This window comes from Carcharodon carcharias, chromosome 11 (assembly GCF_017639515.1).
Source record: "Carcharodon carcharias isolate sCarCar2 chromosome 11, sCarCar2.pri, whole genome shotgun sequence".
Lineage (NCBI taxonomy): Eukaryota > Metazoa > Chordata > Chondrichthyes > Lamniformes > Lamnidae > Carcharodon > Carcharodon carcharias.
Genome location: NC_054477.1, coordinates 59,203,644 through 59,226,118, shown reverse-complemented (window position 1 = coordinate 59,226,118; position 22,475 = coordinate 59,203,644). Strand labels below are relative to the sequence as shown.

At 40.4% G+C, this 22,475-nt stretch overlaps 1 protein-coding gene and 1 long non-coding RNA gene across 8 annotated transcripts in view; both read left to right on the top strand.

Annotated features, from left to right (window-relative positions):
* The window catches only part of LOC121284472 (protein mono-ADP-ribosyltransferase PARP4-like), a 148,472-nt gene extending 141,971 nt beyond the window's left edge, over positions 1 to 6,501 (top strand). For all 7 annotated transcript variants that reach the window (XM_041199971.1, XM_041199970.1, XM_041199973.1 and 4 more), the window contains one exon: positions 5,446 to 6,501. In XM_041199971.1, the coding sequence (XP_041055905.1) occupies positions 5,446 to 5,802 (357 nt within the window). In that variant the 3' untranslated portion in view covers positions 5,803 to 6,501. The remainder of the gene's footprint in view (positions 1 to 5,445) is intronic.
* Positions 6,502 to 12,359: 5,858 nt separating this feature from the next.
* On the top strand, positions 12,360 to 19,443 carry LOC121284437. The gene is made up of 3 exons (XR_005944478.1): positions 12,360 to 12,804; positions 17,782 to 17,905; positions 19,077 to 19,443. It is a non-coding gene; the product is annotated as an uncharacterized LOC121284437 (long non-coding RNA).
* The last annotated feature ends 3,032 nt before the right edge of the window (positions 19,444 to 22,475 follow it).

Sequence of the window (22,475 nt, the reverse complement as noted above, 5' to 3'; positions counted from 1 at the left end):
CCCTTCACCCCCCCTATCGGCATTCCGTAGGGATCGCTCCCTCCGGGACACCCTGGTCCACTCCTCCATCACCCCCTACTCCTCAACCCCCTCCTATGGCACCACCCCATGCCCACGAAAAAGATGCAATACCTGCCCCTTCACTTCCTCTCTCCTCACCGTCCGAGGACCCAAACACTCCTTTCAAGTGAAGCAGCATTTCACTTGCATTTCCCCCAACTTAGTCTACTGCATTCGTTGCTCCCAATGTGGTCTCCTCTACATTGGAGAGACCAAACGTAAACTGGGCGACCGCTTTGCAGAACACCTGCAGTCTGTCCGCAAGAATGACCCAAACCTCCCTGTCGCTTGCCATTTTAACACTCCACCCTGCTCTCTTGCCCACATGTCTGTCCTTGGCTTGCTGCATTGTTCCAGTGAAGCCCAACGCAAACTGGAGGAACAACACCTCATCTTCCGACTAGGCACTTTACAGCCATCCGGACTGAATATTGAATTCAACAACTTTAGGTCGTGAGCTCCCTCCCCCATCCCCACCCCCTTTCTGTTTCCCCCTTCCTTTTCTCTTTTTTTTCCAATAAATTATATAGATTTTCCTTTTCCCACCTATTTCCATTATAAAAAGAGAAAAAGAAGAAAAAAAATTATTTATTTATTTACTTATTTATTTATTTTACATCTTTTATGCTCTCCCCACCCCCACTAGAGCTAAACCTTGAGTGCCCTACCATCCATTCTTAATTAGCACATTCGTTTAGATAATATCACCAACTTTAACTTTAATACCTATGTGTTCTTTTGTATTATTGTTGTTGACATCTTTTGATGATCTGCTTCTATCACTGCTTGTTTGTCCCTACAACCACACCCCCACTCCACCTCTCTCTCTCCCTCTCTCCGCCCCACACACACCTTAAACCAGCTTATATTTCAACTCTTTCTTGGACTCGAACTCAAGTTCTGTCGAAGGGTCATGAGCACTCGAAACGTCAACTCTTTTCTTCTCCGCCGATGCTGCCAGACCTGCTGAGTTTTTCCAGGTAATTCTGTTTTTGTTTTTGTTATGAATTATAGCAGCCCCAGCTCAGCACTACTACACCATCAGAACCCACACTTCCTCAACTGTGGAGCTCCATCTTTGAGTCATATCTGGATCTTGAATGGGAGCACAAGTCCAGGAGAAGAAAGCAGTGAGAGAGTGAGTCAGGGAGCTGGAGGTTCAGTGAGAGGTTGGGTCGGAAGTTGTGGGTGGGGAGACCACAACCTTGAGGGTGGGGAGAGGCTGTAATTCGGAGGTCAGGGAACGGGGGGAGGCTGCAACTTGGAGGACAGGGAGGCAGGAAGCCACAACTTGGGGAGAGGAGAGAGGCCGCTCCAAAAAAAGCACCAATCGGGTCACGCAAGAAACAAAGTTAAGATGAATCTTGCGACACTCAATAAGACTACAAGCCCCATTAACTTACAATGTTAAAGCGAAACAATGTTAAATGGGGTAACATTAAACAAAGACTGTGTTACTAACAGACATTTAATCAGAGAAACCTTTTGCCCAGTGCCTGAACTAAAACCCTTTTTAAAGTCTTAATAGATTTCGTTCATCCACCAGCTTTCTAATGCCTTCAAAAAATAAATTTACATTTGTTAATGTTACAACTCATTGGGGATAGTGCGCTGCAATATCAAGCCCCACTGCCCCCCGAGTTGTGACAACTGTGAAAAGTTTGATAAACCTATCTAACTGTTTAATTTATGTTAACAGAATACGAGCACCAGGTTTGTAAATTTAAGTAAGTTTAAGTAAATATAAGTAAGTAACTGTTTATTGAACAAATTGTCTTTAACCAGTGGCAAAAGAAAGAAATATGAACTGCTAATTTTTAAATCTATAACCTAAACTTTACCCCTTCTTAAATCCCTATACATGCACATACAAGCCATATAAGACACACAAAAACATGGATTTTAATGGTGGGATAAAACAGTTCAATAGCAACAATTCCAGAGTACAGGATTTGATGGGTTGATTTTGATCGATGCCTTCCAACTTCCTTGCGGTTCTTCAGTGATGACACGAGTTGGTCCTCCCAACACTTTCAGTCTTTAGTTCACTGGTTGAGCACTTGCTTTTCAATATCTCTAACAGTGATTTTCCCCTTTTCCTCTTCACATGGGTTTTTTCAGAGAGAGAGAGTAGGTTATAGAGATATGTGGTGGTGGAGGGGGTGGGGGGGGGTGGAGAAACAGCTATTATTGTAGAATTACTGGCATCTTATACACACAGGAAGAAGAGGTTTTAGGTCTTTCCGCTTTTCAGGCTAGGAGCTCTTTTTTTTTTGCTGCACTGCTCTCACACAAACCCTGATCACATGGTTAGGAGCCATTTAAAATGTTGTTGCCAGGCAGTTCCCCATTAGACCAGACTCCTTCTCTCACCATCCTGTCTTTCATGGCACCCTCTGTTCCAGGACAGCAACATTGTTTATATCCCTCACACTGTTCCAGTAGACATGTCTTTCAAACTGCACTCATTGTAATTTTAATCCACAGAAATAAAAAGATATGTTCTTTACAACAATCCAACAGAAATGAAAAGATATGTTCTTCACATTAGACATGATCTTTTTATGAAGCCATGTTGAGATGATCCTAATATGTTCCTTTCTATCCAATGATTGCTTCTCCCATCTTTCAGGAAGAGTGTTCAGCAAGGAGACCAATTGTTCACCATCTAGGTTGATGTTGATGTGATGTTAAACCAAATCTTGATTCACAGATCCAATTGCAAACATTACATACAAAGTCATTGTTGGAGGGGTGTGTGATGGCACTGGCTTTGCAGAATGCTCACTTGTCCTGTAGGAAACTGACTCTGTTCTCCTCAAACGTTGAGATTGCTTGATGACAGAGACTTCTCCGTTTTGAATACATCCAGAGTTGGTTTTTGTCCCAGGTAGTGGGGTCCAACTTGCAAGCTCTGAGATTTGCTTTCAAAATGACTTTGTACTGATAAGTCTGGGACATCCTTTGGTGCAGGTCCCTATGCTAAGTTGGCTGTAGAATATCACCTTTGGTATGTGGGAATCATTTATGCAAATCACATGGCCAATTGAGCAAAGCTGCACTCAGATGAGCATTTCTCAATACCAGGTACACGGCATTTTGCAAGAACTTTGGTGTTAGGGATTTTGTCCTGCCATTTGATATTGCAGATAGATCTTAAGCACCAAAGATGGAATGCATTATGTTGCATTATGTGATGCCAGTAGGTTTTCCATGTCTCACAGCCATAGAGAAATGACATGAGAACCACTGAAGGGTAGACTTTGATCTATTCTCTTCATTCTCTCTCAGAATCAGTGGTTGAGCCTGCTGAATGCTGAGCTTGCTTTTGTCAGGCGATGGGCAATTTCATCATCCAACATGGTGTTCTTAGAAAAGATAGCAGAACTTCTGAACAGAGTTGAGGGGTGTACTGTTGAATGTAACTGTGGGGTCTTGGAGTTTGTGGCCAGGGCCAGACTTATTGTAAGGCCAAAGCATTCAGAGGCTTGAGCAAAGCAGTTGATCAATAAGCAGCTGGATCTCCCCCAGAGGATGTGCTATGAGAGCACAGCCCTCAGCAGTCAAGTGTTCACTTAGTAGCTGTTCTGTGATCTTTGTGTGAGCCTTCAGGCTTCGCAGATTAGAGGTTGCCTACTGTCCCAAACTGGAACCGGTTGCAGTTTTGCTTACTGCCATTGGTGACAGGAAAGGCATCTGATAATGCAGTATTGTGCATCACACTGGGCTGTCATGCTGTCATGAAATAAGCAGATGGCCCTGATCATTTTTTCATGGCAGCCATATTTGCAAAGCATCTTCCATGGGCCTTCATGGTTTACTTTGTCAAAGGTTTTAGTCAGTCAACAAACACTATGTAGAGGTCCTTGTTCTGTTCGCAGGACTTCTTGAATTTGGCGTGCCGCAAAGGTCGTGTAAATCATGTAGATCCTCTTCCAATCAAGCAAGCATTTAGCCCATCCTTAACGATTCCCTTGGGCATCTTTCCTATTACTAATGTGGAATGAATAGGCCTATTGTTACCGGGTCCATCTCATCACCTTTTTTAAAGGTGGAAACTGCATTAGCCTCTTTTCAGTCTATGGAACCATCCTTAATACACAGCTATTATAAATGTGAGCTAAGGGCTCACACAGCACTTGCTCTATCTCCCTAAAGACCTTCAAGTGAATATAATCTGGTCCAGATCTCCATTTATTTTCAAGTTCTTAATTATATCTAAAATAATACATTTATCTAATTTTTCCTAGTTTTTTATTCTAATAGTTGAGCATCATCTCTACGAGTGAAGATCAATGCAAAGTATTCAATTACTATTTCCACCATATCCTGTTCTTGAACATCCTTCAATGGCCCATCACTGTCATTGATAATACTCTGATTCTTAACGTAACTGAAAAAGCTTTTCCCAATACATCAAATTATCTACGATTCTCTTTTCCATGAGCCTTTCAAGTGGTCTTATAGCAATCTGTGTTTTCTTTATAAATACTCTGTTAAGCTGAGTATTTGAAGACATTTAATTTATAGAAATATTTCTGTTTACATCTTACATGTCTTTGTACATAACGAGTCAGCCATCTTTGCATATAAAGTTATGGGCACTTCACAACACAGAATTGCAGCAAATGCAGACAGAATATCACTTTGTACAAGACTGACATTTGACTTTTTTTCTCGGTTGTGATTCTTAATAGTTTAGATTTTTAAATAAATAAGTTTAACACCTAATTATTTCAGTATAAAAACATGTAAAGCCTTGCTCAATCTTCTCACTTCAATTTTTTCTGCTTTTTCCCTTTTCTGAAAGTTGTGGCTGACAGCTTCGTAGCTAAAACAGTTAAATCCTGATTTTTAACCCTTCCTGCCCTGCTGGAACAATGTGGATGGGGTTGGGTTAAAATGGCAGCCTGGCACTATCTGTTGCATTTCTACAGTGTTCCCACCCCACCACTGTGTGTCCCCTTCTGTCTCCTGCTTTGGGATGCCCAGCAGTCATGAAAGGCACTACATAAATGCTAATATTCCTCACTTTTTGGGAGCATCAAGGCTGTCCATCACAGGTAGGCATGGACCTTGAGAATATCTTACTGCTGGTGACGTGCAGGATTGAATAACACAGGAAAATTCAATGTTTAAAAATCTTTTCATGCTTCCATGTGGATCAGGAGGAACAGGTGCTTCTTGAACTTGTCTGTGTAGCTCTCTTCTCGAGCTGGCACTTGTATGTGATGAATCAATAACACAGACCCATGTTCTGCCACTTTGTGGCATTGCATGTTATTTCATTAATGTGCTACAGTACCATAGTATTTTCTAGTCTTGTTTAATGACCTTCACAGCAATTTGTTTTAGTAATTTTTCTGCCTTACGTTTAACTTACAGGAACTGTTGCAAGAAAGGGAAGTTCCCAGTGAATGCTTTCCAAAAGAAATTGGTAGAGATAATGATGAAGTGAAGTATTTCTCAAGCAAAAGTACATTATCTAGTTCTTCTGAAACCCCTGTTTCACTGAAATCAATCCTCATTCCATTACGTGCACCTCAGCATGCTGTGTTACATACTTCAATGAAAATAGCTGATGATGAAGAAACTGATGTTCAATGTTTAAAATATCATATCTTAGATGGAGTTTCAGATTTTTTGGTGGATGAATCAGAAGATGCTTTAGAAGTAGATTCATTTGTTTTGAATGAAGCCTCCAACTGGAGCTGCCATCCCTGGAGATTCAGCACTTTTTGATTCAGAGTTTCCAGGAACTGCAACTCCCATCTCTGGAAATTCAGTAGCTTTTGGTTCAGAGTTTCCAGCATCTGCAGCTCTCACCCCTAGAAATTCAGTAGCTTTTGGTTCAGTTTCCAGCATCTGCAGTTCCCATCCCTGGAAGTTCAGTGCATTTTGGTTCAGAGTTTCCAATGATTGCAGCTTCTGGTAGAAATAAATCACTTTTTGGTTTAGATTCTTCAGTGGCTGCATCTCCCACTTTTGGAAGTCCAGGTGTTTCAGTAGCTACAGCGTCTTCTGATAAGCGTTCAGGTATATTTGGCTTACCTCACGCAATGGATGAAGGACCCACTGATCAAGGTTTGGTATCCTTTGGCTCTGGTTATTCCATAAGACCGGTTGGATATGCACAGTCTTCAAGATCTCCAGCATCATCTTCTCCCTGTTCAACAACTTCACATTCTAGTTCTTCCATGGCCACAGCTCTTCTTGTAAAATCAAAAAGTTTTGGTTCAGGACTCCACATTCCACCGGCTGCAATTTTAAAAGGTTTTAGTTTTGATCCTCTGAGTGCTTCCCAGGATCGAGAAGTGGTCTACCAAAATATGCCACAATCTCTGCCTGAAGACACCTGTTTGGTTACTACTGATTCATTCATCATTGAGAAGTCCAGGAATTTTTAAAAAAGTAAAAAATGTAAAACATTCCATGATCCCCAACCCGTCAGGTAAAAACAATACATATTAAATGATTTTCTTGATCCAGTTTCTTTCTTTTGAATGAATGCATCATCTCCTATGTACAGTAACATAAACAGAAAATTAAGGAATGTTTGTACTCATATTAAACAGTACTGATAGATGCTGATAAATATACTTTATTCATGACTGCCTTGCTAACAGATTATATAAGTGCACTGTCTGCAGCACATTTCTCATTTTAATATGCTTAATGTCTGGTTCTTATACCTAGCATTTTGCAAGGAATCTTCCAGAGTTGATCAATAGCAGGTAACTATGGAGAAGATCACACTAATATAAACCAAGCTTGAAAAGTTTTTTCAGTATGCCTATTATTTGTCATATGGTGGTGACATGAATGGTTACAATATTTTCCCTAATGGATCTGCTTGTTAAGGAGAAACAATTCCATTCCCAGTTTGTGCTGAGTTAGCTGATCTCAATGAGATTGGAAATCTAGGTACTACAGTTAACTATAGTGCACCTGTCTAAGAGAGTAAAAACTCAGCCAAGATCCCAGCTGCTAACTGCTATACAGGCCCCAGCGGGATATTAAGTGTGAATATTGGAACTTGACATAGTTGTGGCATTCTCCACTGTTGCATAGCCTGCTGACACCAAGCTTATTCATGTATGAAGAATGATCACTTGTCACTGCCTGCCATTTGAAAAAAGATCTGTTTATTCCTACTCTTTGTTTCCTGTCTGCCAACCAGTTTTTTATCCATCTCAATACACTACTGCCAATCCCATGTGCTTTAATCTTACACACTAATCCCTTATGTGGGACTTTGTCGAAAGCCCTCTGTAAGTCCAAGTAAACCACATCCACTGGCTCCCCCTCAACAACTCTACAAGTTATGTCCTCAAAACATTCCAGTAGATTTGTCAAGCATGATTTCCTTTTCATAAATCCATGCTGACTCTGTCCGATTCTGCCACTGTTTTCCAAGTGCTCAGCTATTAAATCTTTTATAATGGACTCTAGAATTTTCCCCATTACCGACGTCAGGCTGACTGGTCTATAATTCCCTGTTTTCTCTCTACCTCCCTTTTTAGATAGTGGGGTTACATTAGCTACCCTCCAATCTCTAGGAACTGTTCCAGAGTCTATAGGATCTCGGAAGATAACTGCCAACACATCCATTATTTCTAGGGTCACTTCCTTAAGTATTCTGGGATGTAGATTATCAGGACCTGGGGATTTATCGGCCATCAACCCCATCAATTTCCCCAACACCCATTTCTTTACTAATACTGATTTCTTTCAGTTCCTCCCTCTCACTAAACCCTGTGTTCCCCAACATTTGTGGTATGTTATTTGTGTCCTCCTTTGTGAAGACAGAACCAAAGTAGGTATTTAGTTGGTCAGCCATTTATTTGTTCCCCATTATAAATTCCCCTGTTTCTGACTGTAAGGGATCTATATTTGTCTTCACCAATCTTTTTCTCTTCATATACCTATAGAAACTTTTACAGCCAGTTTTTATGTTCCCCACAAGCTTATTCTCATACTCTATTTTCCCCTTCTTAATCAATCCCTTGGACCTCCTTTGCTGAATTCTAAACTGCTCCCAATCCTCAGGTCTGTTGTTTTTTTCTGGCCAATTTGTATGCCTCTTCCTTGGATCTAATACTATCTCTAATTTCCTTTGTAAGCCATGGTTTGGCCAGCTTTCCTGTTTACTTTTGCGCCAGACAGGAATAAACAATTGTTGCAGTTCACCCATGCGCTCTTTGAATGTTTGCCATTGCTTATCCACTGTCATCCCTTTAAGTAACGTTTCCCAATCCATCATAGCCAACTTGCGCCTCATACCATCATAGTTTCCTTTATTAAGATTCAGGACCCTAGTCTCAGTATCAACTACATCACTCTCCATCTTGATGAAGAATTCTATCATATTATGGTCGCTCATCCCCAAGGGGTCTCGCACAACTAGATTGCCAATTATTTATTTCTCATTACACAATACCCAGCCTAGGATGGCCTGTTCTCTATATAAAAACAAAAAACTGCGGATGCTGGAAATCCAAAACAAAAACAGAATTACCTGGAAAAACTCAGCAGGTCTGGCAGCATCGGCGGAGAAGAAAAGAGTTAAAACTCTTTTCTTCTCCGCCGATGCTACCAGACCTGCTGAGTTTTTCCAGGTAATTCTGTTTTTTTTTTGGCCTGTTCTCTAGTTGGTTCCTCAACATGTTGATCCAGAAAACCATCCCGTACATACTCCAGGAATTCCTCCTTTACGCTATTGTTACTAATATCCCCAGCTCAAGTCAGCAACTTCAGGAAGGGAAGAAAATTAGGAGTGCAGAGGGCACTGGGGGGGCTTAGGAATCCTTCTACATGGCTAATGTACATGCAAGAGAGACATTTATTTTGAGTGTGAGAAAGCAATTTTTCCACTTGGGACTGTGTTACAATCCAGTTAGGGACTATTAACTTTTAAAGAGAAATCCAAGCCCTTTGTTTTAGCCAATAGAACTACGCCATAAGCTTTCATGCTTTTTAAACAAAATACAAACTCTATTGCCTATAGAACAAATTAAACAAAGCAAATATTCTTAAATTAACACCATAGCTTATACCCACATATGCTTGGCCCTTGGTTTTAGTTCTTACATAAGAATTCTCTTATGCGTTACAATATCTTATTGTTAGTTACTTCTATAGGGAACAATAAGTATCCCACAGTCCTCTACTACTTTATTTCAGAATACTTTAATTTTCCTCAGCTCCAACTATTCTCAAAGGTAAAACTTGTATCATGATCTGTCGCCTATGTTCCAAATCTTCAGCTGATCTTATGAGATCTGCCATCATCTTGGTTGTGAATTTTGCTTCTTTAGCCTCTTCTTTCTGCTCCTGCTCCTGTTTAGATTCATTTAATGTTATCAGTTCAACAAATTCTTCCATAGAGTGTTCCTCTTGATGAGATTGAAGCAAGTCATCCACTTCAGCTGTGGTTACGTCTTCAAATCCCTCCCCTCCAACTTGTTTTAGTCAACAATCCTGGCCACTTGAGCATCCACGTTGGAGAACCCTGTAAAATCATTCACAGGCTTGGGCCAAACTTTTTTCCAGTCTATCTAAGATTGTGACTTTTTATTCAAGTGTCATCACTTTCCTGAGATGTTTTCCACTTGGCTCTGACTCATTCATTTTCAGTAAAGTGCTGTACTGCATCTGTACTGCAAAATACTGGTTAAGAGTTACTGTATCGTGTAATCAGAGCAAGCCACGTGCAATTAGAAATGGCACATACGAAGTGCATTCTTTCTACGTGGGAAAGACAACATGGAAGCAGAGTTTTTTTATGGCCTCTGAATTCAGTGTTTTATTAACCTTCCATGTGTTTAGGTGAGAAGTTTAACATGTTAAATCGCGGATGAGTGAAGATTTGGGGCCACAAACCACAATCAGATGTACAAACACATTTGTGTGGATAAACACATTTGTGCTGAGGGGGTCACAAATGGCTGGAGTTAACTGTATATTCTAAAACACATGAATTATGAGCGCAACAACTGTTATTTACACGAGCGGCTGTAGAAGGACAAAATAGGAAAAAAGATTTTTTTGCTCTGTACAAAGAGGCCACAGCTGTTGAGTCCACTGTCAGCCAAAAACAATGTTGAATCCACTTCTGATAGCCATGTATTTGCTGCTGAATGATGACTGTGTCACAACCCCCTATTTTTATGATGCTTATTACATAGTACAACTGGACTTTGTGTATGTTTACACAGCTTTCTGCCACACATCAGAGATGGTCATAGAAAACTGAATGTGGTTAATAATGCATCTATAAATCCTTTGACATTTGACTGTTTATTAATCTGTATTATTGAAAGTAATTAATAAAAAGACTCCATAAGTTACAGGGTTTTGCATTGCATCAAATTTTCCCTTGCACTTCTACTGTGTAAATTGACTAACAGTCATAATTTTGTAATGTTATTTTAATAATTAAATCTATTATTGTAACTGAACAATAACTGATTTACATTCTGAAATTGTGTTTCAGCTTTCAGAAACTGAAGAAAGATCCTGAAGGATTATTAAGTAATCTTAAAACAAAGAGAGGCACAAAGGAACAAGAAAGTTTCAACAAACAAAAAGAGTGGCCAAAGAAAACTGGATGTTTCCAGACAAAAAAGGAAGATCTAGGGAAAGTACTAAGAAACAAAAATTGTGAAATATCTTGGTTGAAGCTCTTTAGGCATCAAAATAAGATCATTCTTTTAAAATGTTTCATGATAAGTTTGTTAAACTGCTTCACTCTTCAAGCGTCCAATATTTCTCCCTTTCCTGTGTTAGAACACAGCGGTGGAATTTTCTGTGTATTTGTGCCCAAATGGGGCATAAAGCGAATATCCATTGTAAAAGATCAAGGAAACATGATGCAAGTGTGTTACACACATCATTATGCTATGCTTGAAATAGCTTGCTTTTTTATGACAAATGGCTCTGAAGAAGAGTCGTACTGACTCAAAAAGTTAACTCTGTTTCTCTCTCCACAGATGCTGTCAAGCCTGCTAAGTTTTTCCAGTGTTTTCTGTTTTTAGCATTACTTTTTTATGATTTATCTTTTGTTCCCTGCACCTGATTGCATCTCAGCTCATTAGAATGGTTCCATTGTCAGGGTAAAGGGTCATATACACAAATTTCCTGCAATTATGCTGGTTCAGAATGTAACATTAAGCCTAAATTTTTAAATGCAGCAGGTAACAATTTTTATGGTGTTTACCTCCTAGTTTTACTGACATTCATTTCTGGACTAATCTTCAATAATTCAAAGTATCCTAAAATTCCCTAGATAAAATAATCCTTTCTAAATAATCTCTCCTACTCATTATCACAGTCACCCTTCAACCTTGCCTTCTCATATTTTCGTATCATCTCAATCACAGTCAAGCTATTTCTGATTAGTTCCTTGTATCCCTCATCACTTACACTCTGCTGCGTCCACTTCTGGAAAATAAATTCTCCACATGTTACAAAGGCACTTTCAAATTCCTAACTGTCTAGCCTTTGGTCCTCCATTCACCGTGATATTTCTGCAGCTGTTAATCTACTCATTCACACTCTTAGTACCCTCTCTTTGATGTCTTTGGCCCAAGTAAAACTCTTGTTCTCTCACTCCCTGATTCTTCTCCCTGGTACTACCCCCACCTTTGCTCCCTTAAGTCTAAGGAGCACAGATCTCAACAAAGATGGAGCTTAATTTATTTAACCATTCATCACCAGACAAAGTTGGACCACATCAAGTACTATTGTACCCTGCTCTCCTCTGCCAAAACTGTTCTTTTCTCTAGGATCATCCTCAAATGCAAAGGTGACCTGGGCTTCTTTCTCCACTACCATTGTCTTCTTCCAAACTAACACTGGGAAGACCTGAAGCCATTGTCTTTGTCTCCTGTCACATTCCATTGCTTCACTACCAATTCCATCCTCCTCCACAGCCATGTTTGAAGTGAAACCAGACTGTTCAGAATCGCAGTATAATACGTAACCCTGAACTGAACTTACAACCCCATATCCTCTCCATCAAAAAGGCCATCTATTTCCATCTCCATAACATACATGTTACGCAATGGCGTAGTGGTATTATCGCTGGATTAGTAATCCAGAGACCCAGAGGAATGTCTGGAGACCTCGGCTCAAATCCCACCACGGCAGAAGGTGGAAAAACTGGAATTAAAAAGTCTAATGATGACCATGAAACCGTTGTTGATTGTTGTAAAGGCCCATCTGTTTCAATAATGTCCTTTAGGGAAGGAAATCTGCCGTCCTTACCTGGTCCCGCCTTCATGTGACTCCAGACCCACAGCAATTAAATGGGTAATAAATGCCAGTGACGCCCACATCCCATGAACAAATTTTTTTTAAAAACCTGCCTCTGTTTCACCTGTCTGCTGCTCATCCATTCTTTTGTTAGATCCAAACTGTTCAATTCCAATGCTTTAAGTGACAGCCTCCCATCTTTCACCATGAGTTCATGCAAAACTCTACCCATGTGGTCATTGACCCATGTTAGCTCTTGGTCCACAAATGCCTCAGATTTAAAATCTGTAGCCTCAGCCCTACAAAACTCTGAAAAACTCTGTATTCCTCTGGCCTCTTGCACATTCTTCCCTCTGAATATAACGCTTACATTTATATAGCAATGTTGTTGCTCATTATTTCTTTTCTGTATTTTTAGAATCTTGTTGGAAATTAACGTGGAATACCTAACTAATGTTTTTTTAATAGAAAGAGGCATTAAATCTCTAGGTAATGTATATTTTAATCTCTGGTAATGAATTTTGCCCTTGTCAGGCAGGCTTGGTGGGGGCTAGACAAGGGCAGTCGGGAATCCAACTGCCAGCCCTGATTGAGGCCAGAAGGCAGATTTCACGCTGGCAGGCCAATTAAGGCCCGCCCAGCGTGAAACATGAGCGACGGCGCTGAGCGCTACCTATGCATGCAGGGGGAAGGCAGGCGAGCGAGACAAGCATAAACTTCACGCATGTGCACGAGTGCACACTTAAGAATTTCCCTGAGGCACAGGGAGATGAAGAATTTTCAAAAATAATAATGAAGAAATGAAAAACGTAATAAAACATGTTCCCTCATGTGATCCTGTCCCATGAGCAGTGACATGTTATTAATTAAATTTTTAATTATATTTTTATTTGCTTTAGGAAACCTCATCCCGCCCGTGGATGAAGTTTCCTAAAAAGTGCAAAGGCCGCTTGGCCTTTTCTCCTGCCCACCAATCGTAAGGCTGGATGGGCAGCGAAAATTTTCTTTTAATTACCTTTTCAATGGCCTTAATAGGCCTTTTAATTGTCGATGGGCACGTTGCCAACTCTGGCGCACATCCGCCAACTGAAATATCATGCGACTGCACATTGACATCGGGACACTCGCCCGATGTCAACGTGCGTCATTTTGCGCTCAAGCAGGTTGGGTGTGTGCCCTCCTGCCAAGCTAAAAATTTTGCCCTTAATATCTGTTTATATGCTTCTATTTGAGTTCCGGCCTTGCCCTCTTTCTACGTCTATTAATATTTCTTTTAAATGTTGGAGCTGAATGCAAAGTGTTAATCCGTAAGTCTGAAATTGCTTGATCGTGTCATACTTTTGCATGAATATAAAGTATATGGAGGAAATATAGTATTAAAAGCCAAGGTGTGGCATGCATTACAAATTGCGGGATGATGTTTTAGATTTCCTTGCCTCTAAACTATCTTGTTATTGTGAACACCAAAAGACTAACGCTTGATAAATCTTTGTTTTGTAGTGCATGCTGAATCTTGATATTTGGTGTTTTCCACAGGAAAATAGAAAGACTCATTGACCCTTGCAAACAGTGCTTCCATTTGATGAACCTGTTTGCTGTGAGTGTTAACTGAAGGTTAGGAGGTGTGGCCAAGTATTTACCAGGATGGAGTGTGCCACATTATAGTTTAATGTAGCTGTAATCTTCACTGTTAATAATCAAGCTTACCATAGACCATATGCAAGTGAACGGAATGTAAATTCTTTCTGTTTATGACAGACGTGATGGCACAGATGGGGCCATTCACGCCACTTAAAACAACAAGCACTTTGGAAAAACCTGACACTTGGAATGAGTGCAGAAAACTAATGGAAGACTTTGCCTTCATGCACAATGTACCTGTCACCTCTTGTGGCAGGAGATTAACTGATTTGACATGCAGGTGGCTAGGTAGAAGTGATCCAGGTGCACATAAAGGCACTGGCAAAAATAATTTACAAGGATGATACCAGAACCACCAGGTTCATCAAGAAAGATGAACAGACTGGGTCTCTTGAAAAAAGGTTGTGCATGACTTACTAGCCATCTTGAAAATTATGGATGGTTTTAATAGAGTAAGCACAGTGGGCTGAATTTTTAGCCCCTGAAAGGGTGGGCAAGGTGGTTGGTGGGTACAAAAGTCCACATCATCAGCAGGTGTTTGCCGGCACCACCCCACCTCCTAGGCCATTTTCCTATAGGAAGAATTCGGGTGGTGGGGGAAAAGCTAACACAAGCAGTATGTAGCCTTTTAAGGATCCTTAAATACCAATTGAGGCCTAGGGTCGAGATCTAGGACAGCTGCATAGAGACATCACCCCCCCCCCACCCCAAACCTCCTCGCCCCCGCAGAGGCAGACCAGAAGGCCAGCACTCCAGGCAGGCCTTAAGGCTCTCCCCCCACTTCCTCCTCCCACCTGCCTTCAGGAAGTCGCAGGCCATCCAGTGGAATTTTTCCCTCCCACCTTGAAGCATGTTCTCTTTCTTCCCACCTGAAAAAGCACCCTGCTGCTAATTCAGTGCTGAAGGGCCACCAAAGGCCTGTTTGGAGAGCCCACCTACAGCCTTAATTGGATGGCAAGCCATTCCTCTCGCCATTAATTGCCCAAATTGGGGAAAATCACAGCCTTGTGACTGTTTGCCATACAGTGGGGGTTCTGACCATCATTGCAGTCTCGACCCAAATGGTAAAATCATGTCCATTGTGCTTCCAGTTGTGGGGAAGGCCATCGATATATGGTCTTCACCAAAAAATCAAATAGGGTATTCAGAACAAAGTTCTTCATCCAGAGAGTGATGAGAATGTGGGACTTGTCACCAATGGGAGTAGCTAAGGCGAATCGTATAGATGCAGTTAAGGGGTAGCTAGTGCATGAGTGAGAAAGAAATAAAGGATATTGTTGATAGAGTTACATGAGGAAGGGTGGAAGGAGGCTCAGGTGGAGCATAAACACTGGTGTGGACCAGTTGGGCTGAATGACCTGTTTCTGTGTATTCTATGCAATGCTATATAAATACAAATATTAATATTAACATTATGGTTAAAAATCTATCTTTGCCAGGGAGATCAAGGTTCCCTTTCTAGATTTCTAATATCTTAGCATGTTGGTTTGACATTTCCCCTTTTTCCTTTTATCCTGATCAACTTTGCTTTGAAGGATAGTATAACATCCATCCAAAAGCACCAATTTAAAAAAATCTATTTTATTCCCAGTGAATCTTTGATATATTGAAAATAATTCAATGTTTTCATTGCATAAATTGAAGGAGTGAAATAAACTTCTAATTACTTATGAGACAACTGTTGGCTTCACACTGTATAGAAATACAGGATATGTATCATGAGAAATATATAGTCTCTTCCATGTCCCACATGGGAACTGAGGATACAGCCCATTATGATATTGTGTTATTCAATTTTATTTTAACTAGTTTGTTCAGAAATTGAAAAATAACAAAGTAGAATTTGTCCTGGGAATTGGGAGGATGGGTAAGGACATCTAAAGAGAGGGGCAGATAATAAAAGTTATAAGTTCATAAAAGACAATACAATGTCAAAATTGTCAGGAAATGGGTTCCATTTTCCCCAGTTACTGAATTCCCACTTAAGCTACATTCATCCTTTCCATCTGTTTAGGGAAGGGTAAAAAAATTGGAATCTTGACCAGGTTACATTTACACATATATTCTTAGCCTAACCTCTCAAACAGAGCAACTGCATGGCCCAGATAGGAATGGTAAATGCAAAGTATAAGGAGGCAAAGATTCACATAACTTCAAAATATATCTATCAAAATTAATAAACGTACTTAAAAATTAATTGGTTCAAATGTTGTTGACCTGGAACAGTTGTATACTTCATGATACTACAACTGGAGCACACTTTAAAGAAAGGCTTGGGGAAAGAAGCTCTTAGAACTGTTAATTGAATCTAATTAAAACTAGCAGAGACCCACAAAATATTTGCAGTCAGATTAGTATCTTTATTGCCATAGTACTGCTTTAAGTACAAGAATTCTGGTTATTCTTTCACCAAAGACTCTAAAACAATCAAAACTCTGGAAAGAGTCTCATAAAGTTGTCCATGTGTAAAAACAGGCCTGCAAATTTTATCAAGATTCTGACATTGTGATATAGTCATAAAATCTGAAAATATAATTGGAAACTATTTTCTCCTGAGTTGAAAAGGCAGTTTTATGTCTGATGGTCTCAAAATTATTCAAGGAATAATTCCTAATTCTTTGAAATCAGCCTGTTATAATTTCAGCATCGATCATTAAAGAAAACAGTTTCCTAACTACTAAATCAAAAGTACAAATAAATAAAATAACAATAACAAACAAGTAAAAAATACTTACAAATCAAATATTTCTTCGAAAGCATTTTTAATGTGCTATTGTACAAAAATATATTGTTAGCTAAAGTATTGTGTACATCGTCAAATTCAATTTTCTAAACACAAAAGCAAGTATTATTACAGATGTTTATATGTGTCTAATCTCAGTGCAATTAATTGCTGATTGTTACTTTTTTATTTTTGGATTGGCAGCAGTTATTTGGTTACTTATTTTAAGAAAGTAGTTTTTTACAATACTATCAGTGTCAAATGATGTGTAATGGCTAATATTTCACTGGAAATTACACATGAATTGCTGTAGTTTCTCTGCATATTGGGAAGAATTTCCAGGTCAGCGAGCGAGGGCGGGGCCCACTCACTGATGCATAAAATGACACGCGGTCACGTCAGGCGAGCGTTCCAACGTCACTGTGCATCATTTAGATTTTCAGTTCGGTGGGTGCACAGCCAACTCAGCTGTGCGCCGCCGAACTGTCAAAGGCCTATTAAGGCCATTTAAATAGTCATTAAACCAATTAACAGGGCTGCCCTTCCAACTTTAAGGTTGGAGGGAGGCAGGCGAAGAGCCCAGGTGGCCTTCACATTTTCCATGAAACCTCATCCACGGGCGGGATGAGGCTTCATGAAGGGTTTATTAATTAAATAAAAAATCTTGAAAAAATTCACTGACATGTCCCAGCTTATGTGACAATATCACATGAGAGGACATGTCTTAAAATATTTTCTTTCCTTTATTTTAATGTTTAAACCTTAAACTAATCTGCCTGAGGCACCTCTGTGCCTCAGGGAGATTTCTGCGCCATGCACATGATAGAGCGCAGGCCCCAACTCAGGGAATCCCCCCTCAACCCTCTTAGCACTTCCAGGCGTGTGTCATGCTGGACGGGCCTTAATTGGCCTGCCCACGTAAAATGGCGGTGCGGCCCTGATCGGGGGTGCTTATCGAGTTCATGCCCAGCCCCACCCGCCTCCGCACAACCCCCCTGATGGGGGGAAATTTCTGCCTATTGATTTGCTTGACATTAAAATCAGAGTTTACAATAGCAACTTATGAAGTAGGCATTGACTAGAAAATATTTATCCTTTGAAAGGTCACCGAGCAGCTGAAGAGATTTTATTGCTGATTGCTACACTTATGATCCTACAGTTGATTCATTTCACTGAACAGTTGAAAGGGATTAAGCTCAAATCTCTCCTTTGTCTGGACCAGACAAGGTTTGTATAAAGTCTAAATTGACTGTTATTGGGGCAATTGTAGTATTGTGATTGATATTTTTTTTTCAAACATTGGATAGTAGAATTAGTTATTATTTGAAGTACACATATTGCAAAGGTCTGTAAAGTAACACTTGTGGCATTGCTTGTGGGTAGTACAGAATCTGGATTGCAGTTTTCAGTACTTACTACAGTCCTGCTGCAATTTAGCAACAGATGAATCACTTGTTATGCTGCACACTTACTGAAACAATACATAACATTCCAGGCTCAAGTTCAAGGTGAGAAAAATATTGGACACCTTATTGATGCTGACCAAATTCTAAAAATCACACTTTTCAAAACTAACTCATGATGTAAATAGCTTGAGTTAGCTCAAAGAGGAATTCCATTTATGCAGCACCTTTCACAATAGGTGGTTTTTCCCTGAGAGTCTGCAATAGTTAGCAATAGAATAAGGATTAACTCTCCATGGGCAACCCTAGCTGGGTGACCAACTGCACCCACAATGTCCAAGATCAATGTCAAAATGCTTCATAGCCACCTTCTCTGGCAGGTGCACAATCACAGCTTTGGCTCATTTTTTTTTAAAGACAGTTTATACCATATAAAACATTTCTACAAAAAAAATTCTTCCCCTCTTATGCCCATTACCTAAATATATGTTGTCTGTGGATTTATCATAGCACAGTCTAGGTCAGACTTGTCCAACACCTGTCCTGCCATACCTCTCTATCCTAGCCCACAGACCCAGTGTTCAAAATGCCAGTAAGTGGAGTGGAAGATGCTGCAAAGAGCTGCTCCTCCAATCACACGCCATTTCTCTCCCACATTTGCTGCTAATAGGCTCACTGTGATCCTGTGTGGGAGGGAAACAGTCTCTGATTGGAGGAGCAGCGAGCAGTGAACAACATTCATCCCGAGGCCTGAACATCAGTGATGGTGATGAGTCTGGGGAGAAAGAGGTTTGTGTTGTGGGGAAGAGAAAGAGAGAGGCTGCCAATGGATGTGCATTTATAAGGAGAGAGAGAGATTAGTGTATATTAATGCCTACATTCAAGAGGAATCTTACTGATTAAAAAAATCATTTTTACACCAAGTATATTGGTGCATTGTGTTTTTATTGAAAGTATTACTTCATAACTTTCATTGCTATCATTGCTTTCCACAGGACAATGCTTTGGCCATTAGCACATGTACAAAATGCTATATCCTGGGCTAGAAACACAGACAGAAAGTATCCAGCAATCTGTAGTCGCCTGCAGCTAGAACAAGACTGGGAATCAGCTACTCGTCAACTGTTGCAATTTGATCCTCTCAAGAAAGGCTCAGCACTTCAGCAGTTGTTTAACCAAGAGAAATAAAAATACAGGATGATGAATTATATAATGATCGTTTAATAATACTGGAAGCAGGAACTGTTCACTATGCCCTGGACACTGACGTTTTCAGTAATTGAAATCCAGTTTACCAAGTCATTCGATGAATTCAACAGCATCTAAATATGGTCAAATATCTTAACTGGGATATTAAAAACATAGAGATAAAAACAAAAAAACTGTGGATGCTGGAAATCCAAAACAAAAACAGAATTACCTGGAAAAACTCAGCAGGTCTGGTAGCATCAGTGGAGAAGAAAAGAGTTGACGTTTCGAGTCCTCATGAAGTTCTGTCGAAGGGTCATGAGGACTCGAAACGTCAACTCTTCTTCTCCGCCGATGCTGCCAGACCTGCTGAGTTTTTCCAGGTAATTCTGTTTTTGTTTTGTATTAAAAACATAGGTGGTTAAGCATACTTCAAAACTTTCTAGTGGTAGAAATGATACAAGTAAGTTTGTTTATTGCCTGAAATATTAACTTTTTCTGTTCTTTCTTGCTTTTACATTTGGCTGGAATTTCCCTCTGGGGATGAGAAATAGAGTTTGAGATTGTTTCCAGGTGCCCAATCTACCCCCGGGGGGGAAACAGTCAATCATTGTGATTTTTACAGTGCCTGGTTAATTGGCCTGAAGACAGGTTCACCATCCAATTAAGGGCAGCAGGCAGGCTCTCGAAGCTGGGGGGCAAATCGGAGGTCTACAAGCTTGAAAGAAACAGCAGGCAGCATTGGAAGGTAAGAGTGAGGGAACTTCAAGAGAGAGGCACCCTCTCTCCAACTTTCTCAAACCTGTTAAAAATGAATCTTGCATCCACGCCACCAACATTGATGGTCTGGGGACGACTCGACGGGGCAGCCTCTAGGCCAGCCAACGGGAGGCTGTCTTTAAACACCTAAACTGGCCCCCAATGTCTGCGGGGAAACTGGATGCCTGCTGTAAAATCTCAGATGGCCTCTTTCAATTGGGCTGAAATGGCTCTTATTGAGCCAGATTGGCTTTGTGGCACAAGTGGTCGGGTAACCCTGATGCCTCCCCCCTCCCTTATCATACCATCTCCATAAAAATGGCTCAGAAGCGCAATGAATCCAGTGAACTGGTGCCCCAGCCAGCAAGCCTATTTGTTAGCTCCCATATGCCATTGATCTCAGGCTGAAATCCAACCAATTAAGTTAATTTAAAATGTAACTTTGTTGATATTTAATATGAAAAAAGCTATGATATTTTATTCAAAAATAAAAATAGCTGGAAAAACTCAGCAGGCCTAAACGGCATCTGTGGAGAGGTATACAGTTAACGTTTCGAGTCCGTCTGACTCTTCATCAGAACTGAGGAAATATAGAAATGTGGTGAAATATAAGCTGGTTGAGTGGGGTGGGACAGGTAGAGCTGGACAGAGGGCCAGTGATAAGTGGAGGCAAAGAAGAGACTGCCAAAGATGTCATAGACAAAAGGACAAAGGGGTGTTGACGGTGGCGATATTAGCTAAGAAATAAGCTAATGGCGACATTAAGGGTGGAAAGCAGGACAAGCAAGTGACAGATAGCCCTAGTGGGGGTGGGGTGGGGGGAAGGGAATGAAATAGGCTAAAAGGTGGAGATGAAACAATGGATGGAAATACATTTAAAAATAATGGAAAAAAGTGGAAAAAGGATAATATATATTTAAAAATATAAATTATTGGAAAAAGGGGGATTGGAAAGGGGGTGGGGATAGAGGATCTGAAGTTGTTGAACTCAATGTTAAGGCCGGCAGGCTGTAAAGTGCCTAGTCGGAAGATGAGGTGCTGTTCCTCCAGTTTGCGTTGGGCTTCACTGGAACATTGCAGCAGGCCAAGGACGGACATGTGGGCATGAGAGCAGGATGGTGTGTTTGGCAATCTCTTCTTGCCTCCACCTGGATTCATTCCGCTTCTGAGCCATTTTTATGGAGATGGTATGATAAGGGAGGGGAGAGGTATCAGGGTTACCCGACCACTAGTGCCACAAAGCCAATCTGGCTCAATAAGAGCCATTTCAGCCCAATTGAAAGAGGCCATCTGAGATTTTACAGCAGGCATCCAGTTTCCCCGCAGGCATTGAGGGCCAGTTTAGGTGTTTAAAGACAGCCTCCCGTTGGCTGGCGTAGAGGCTGCCCCGTTGAGTCATCCCCAAACCATCAGTGTTGGTGGCTTGGATGCAAGATTCAGTTTTAACTTAGGTTTGAGAAAGTTGGAGAGAGGGTGCCTCTCTCTTGAAGTTCCCTCACTCTTACCTTCCAATGCAGCCTGCTCTACCTGGCCCAACCCGCTCAACCAGCTTATATTTCACCACATTTCTATATTTCCTCAATTCTGATGAAGAGTCATACGGACTCAAAACGTTAACTATATTCCTCTCCGCAGATGCTGTCAGGCCTGCTAAGTTTTTCCAACTATTTTTATTTTTGTTTCAGATTCCCAGCATCCACAGTATTTTGCTTTTATGATATTTTATTGTCTGACATTAAAAGAGTTTTTCTTTTTTGTGGATTAAATACTTTCTTTGTTTGAACTGAATTTCTATTTCCCCAGAATTATAAGCAAAAAGTCTCATCTCACTATCAGTCATAAAATTCTTATGGATAATATATAAAGATTTATTGAAAGCTAACTTGATTGAGTTTAAGAAAGAACAAAGTGAATTGATGAGAACAATGCAGTTGATGTGCTGTTTTTCCGACTCTATGAAGTATACAGTGTTGTCCCCAAGGGGTTGGTGTTGGATCTACTGCTCTTTTTGGTATTACTAATGACACGGACTTGGGGTATAGGAAACTTAATTTCAATGTTTGCATATGACACGAAGCTTAGAAATGTAGCAAATAATAGAAAATGGAGGATAGTAGCCAACTTCAGGGAGACATAGCTAGACTTGTGGAACGAAATGCAAAGAAGTGTGAACTTATCAATTCTTAAATAAAAATTGAAAAGAGTATAAACTAAATGATGAAATTTTAAAGAGAGTGCAGGAACAGACCTACCTGGGCTTCATGTACGCAAATGTTTGAAGGTGGTGGGATAGGTCATTAAGGTTGTTGAAAGCACATGAGACCTTTAGGCTTATTAATAGATGCATGGGGCCAGCTTGACTTGTCCAAGCACTGACCCTTGGGGAACATCCTACTACTATCCTGCAGTCTGGAAAATAACTATTTATCACAACTCACGGTTCTTTG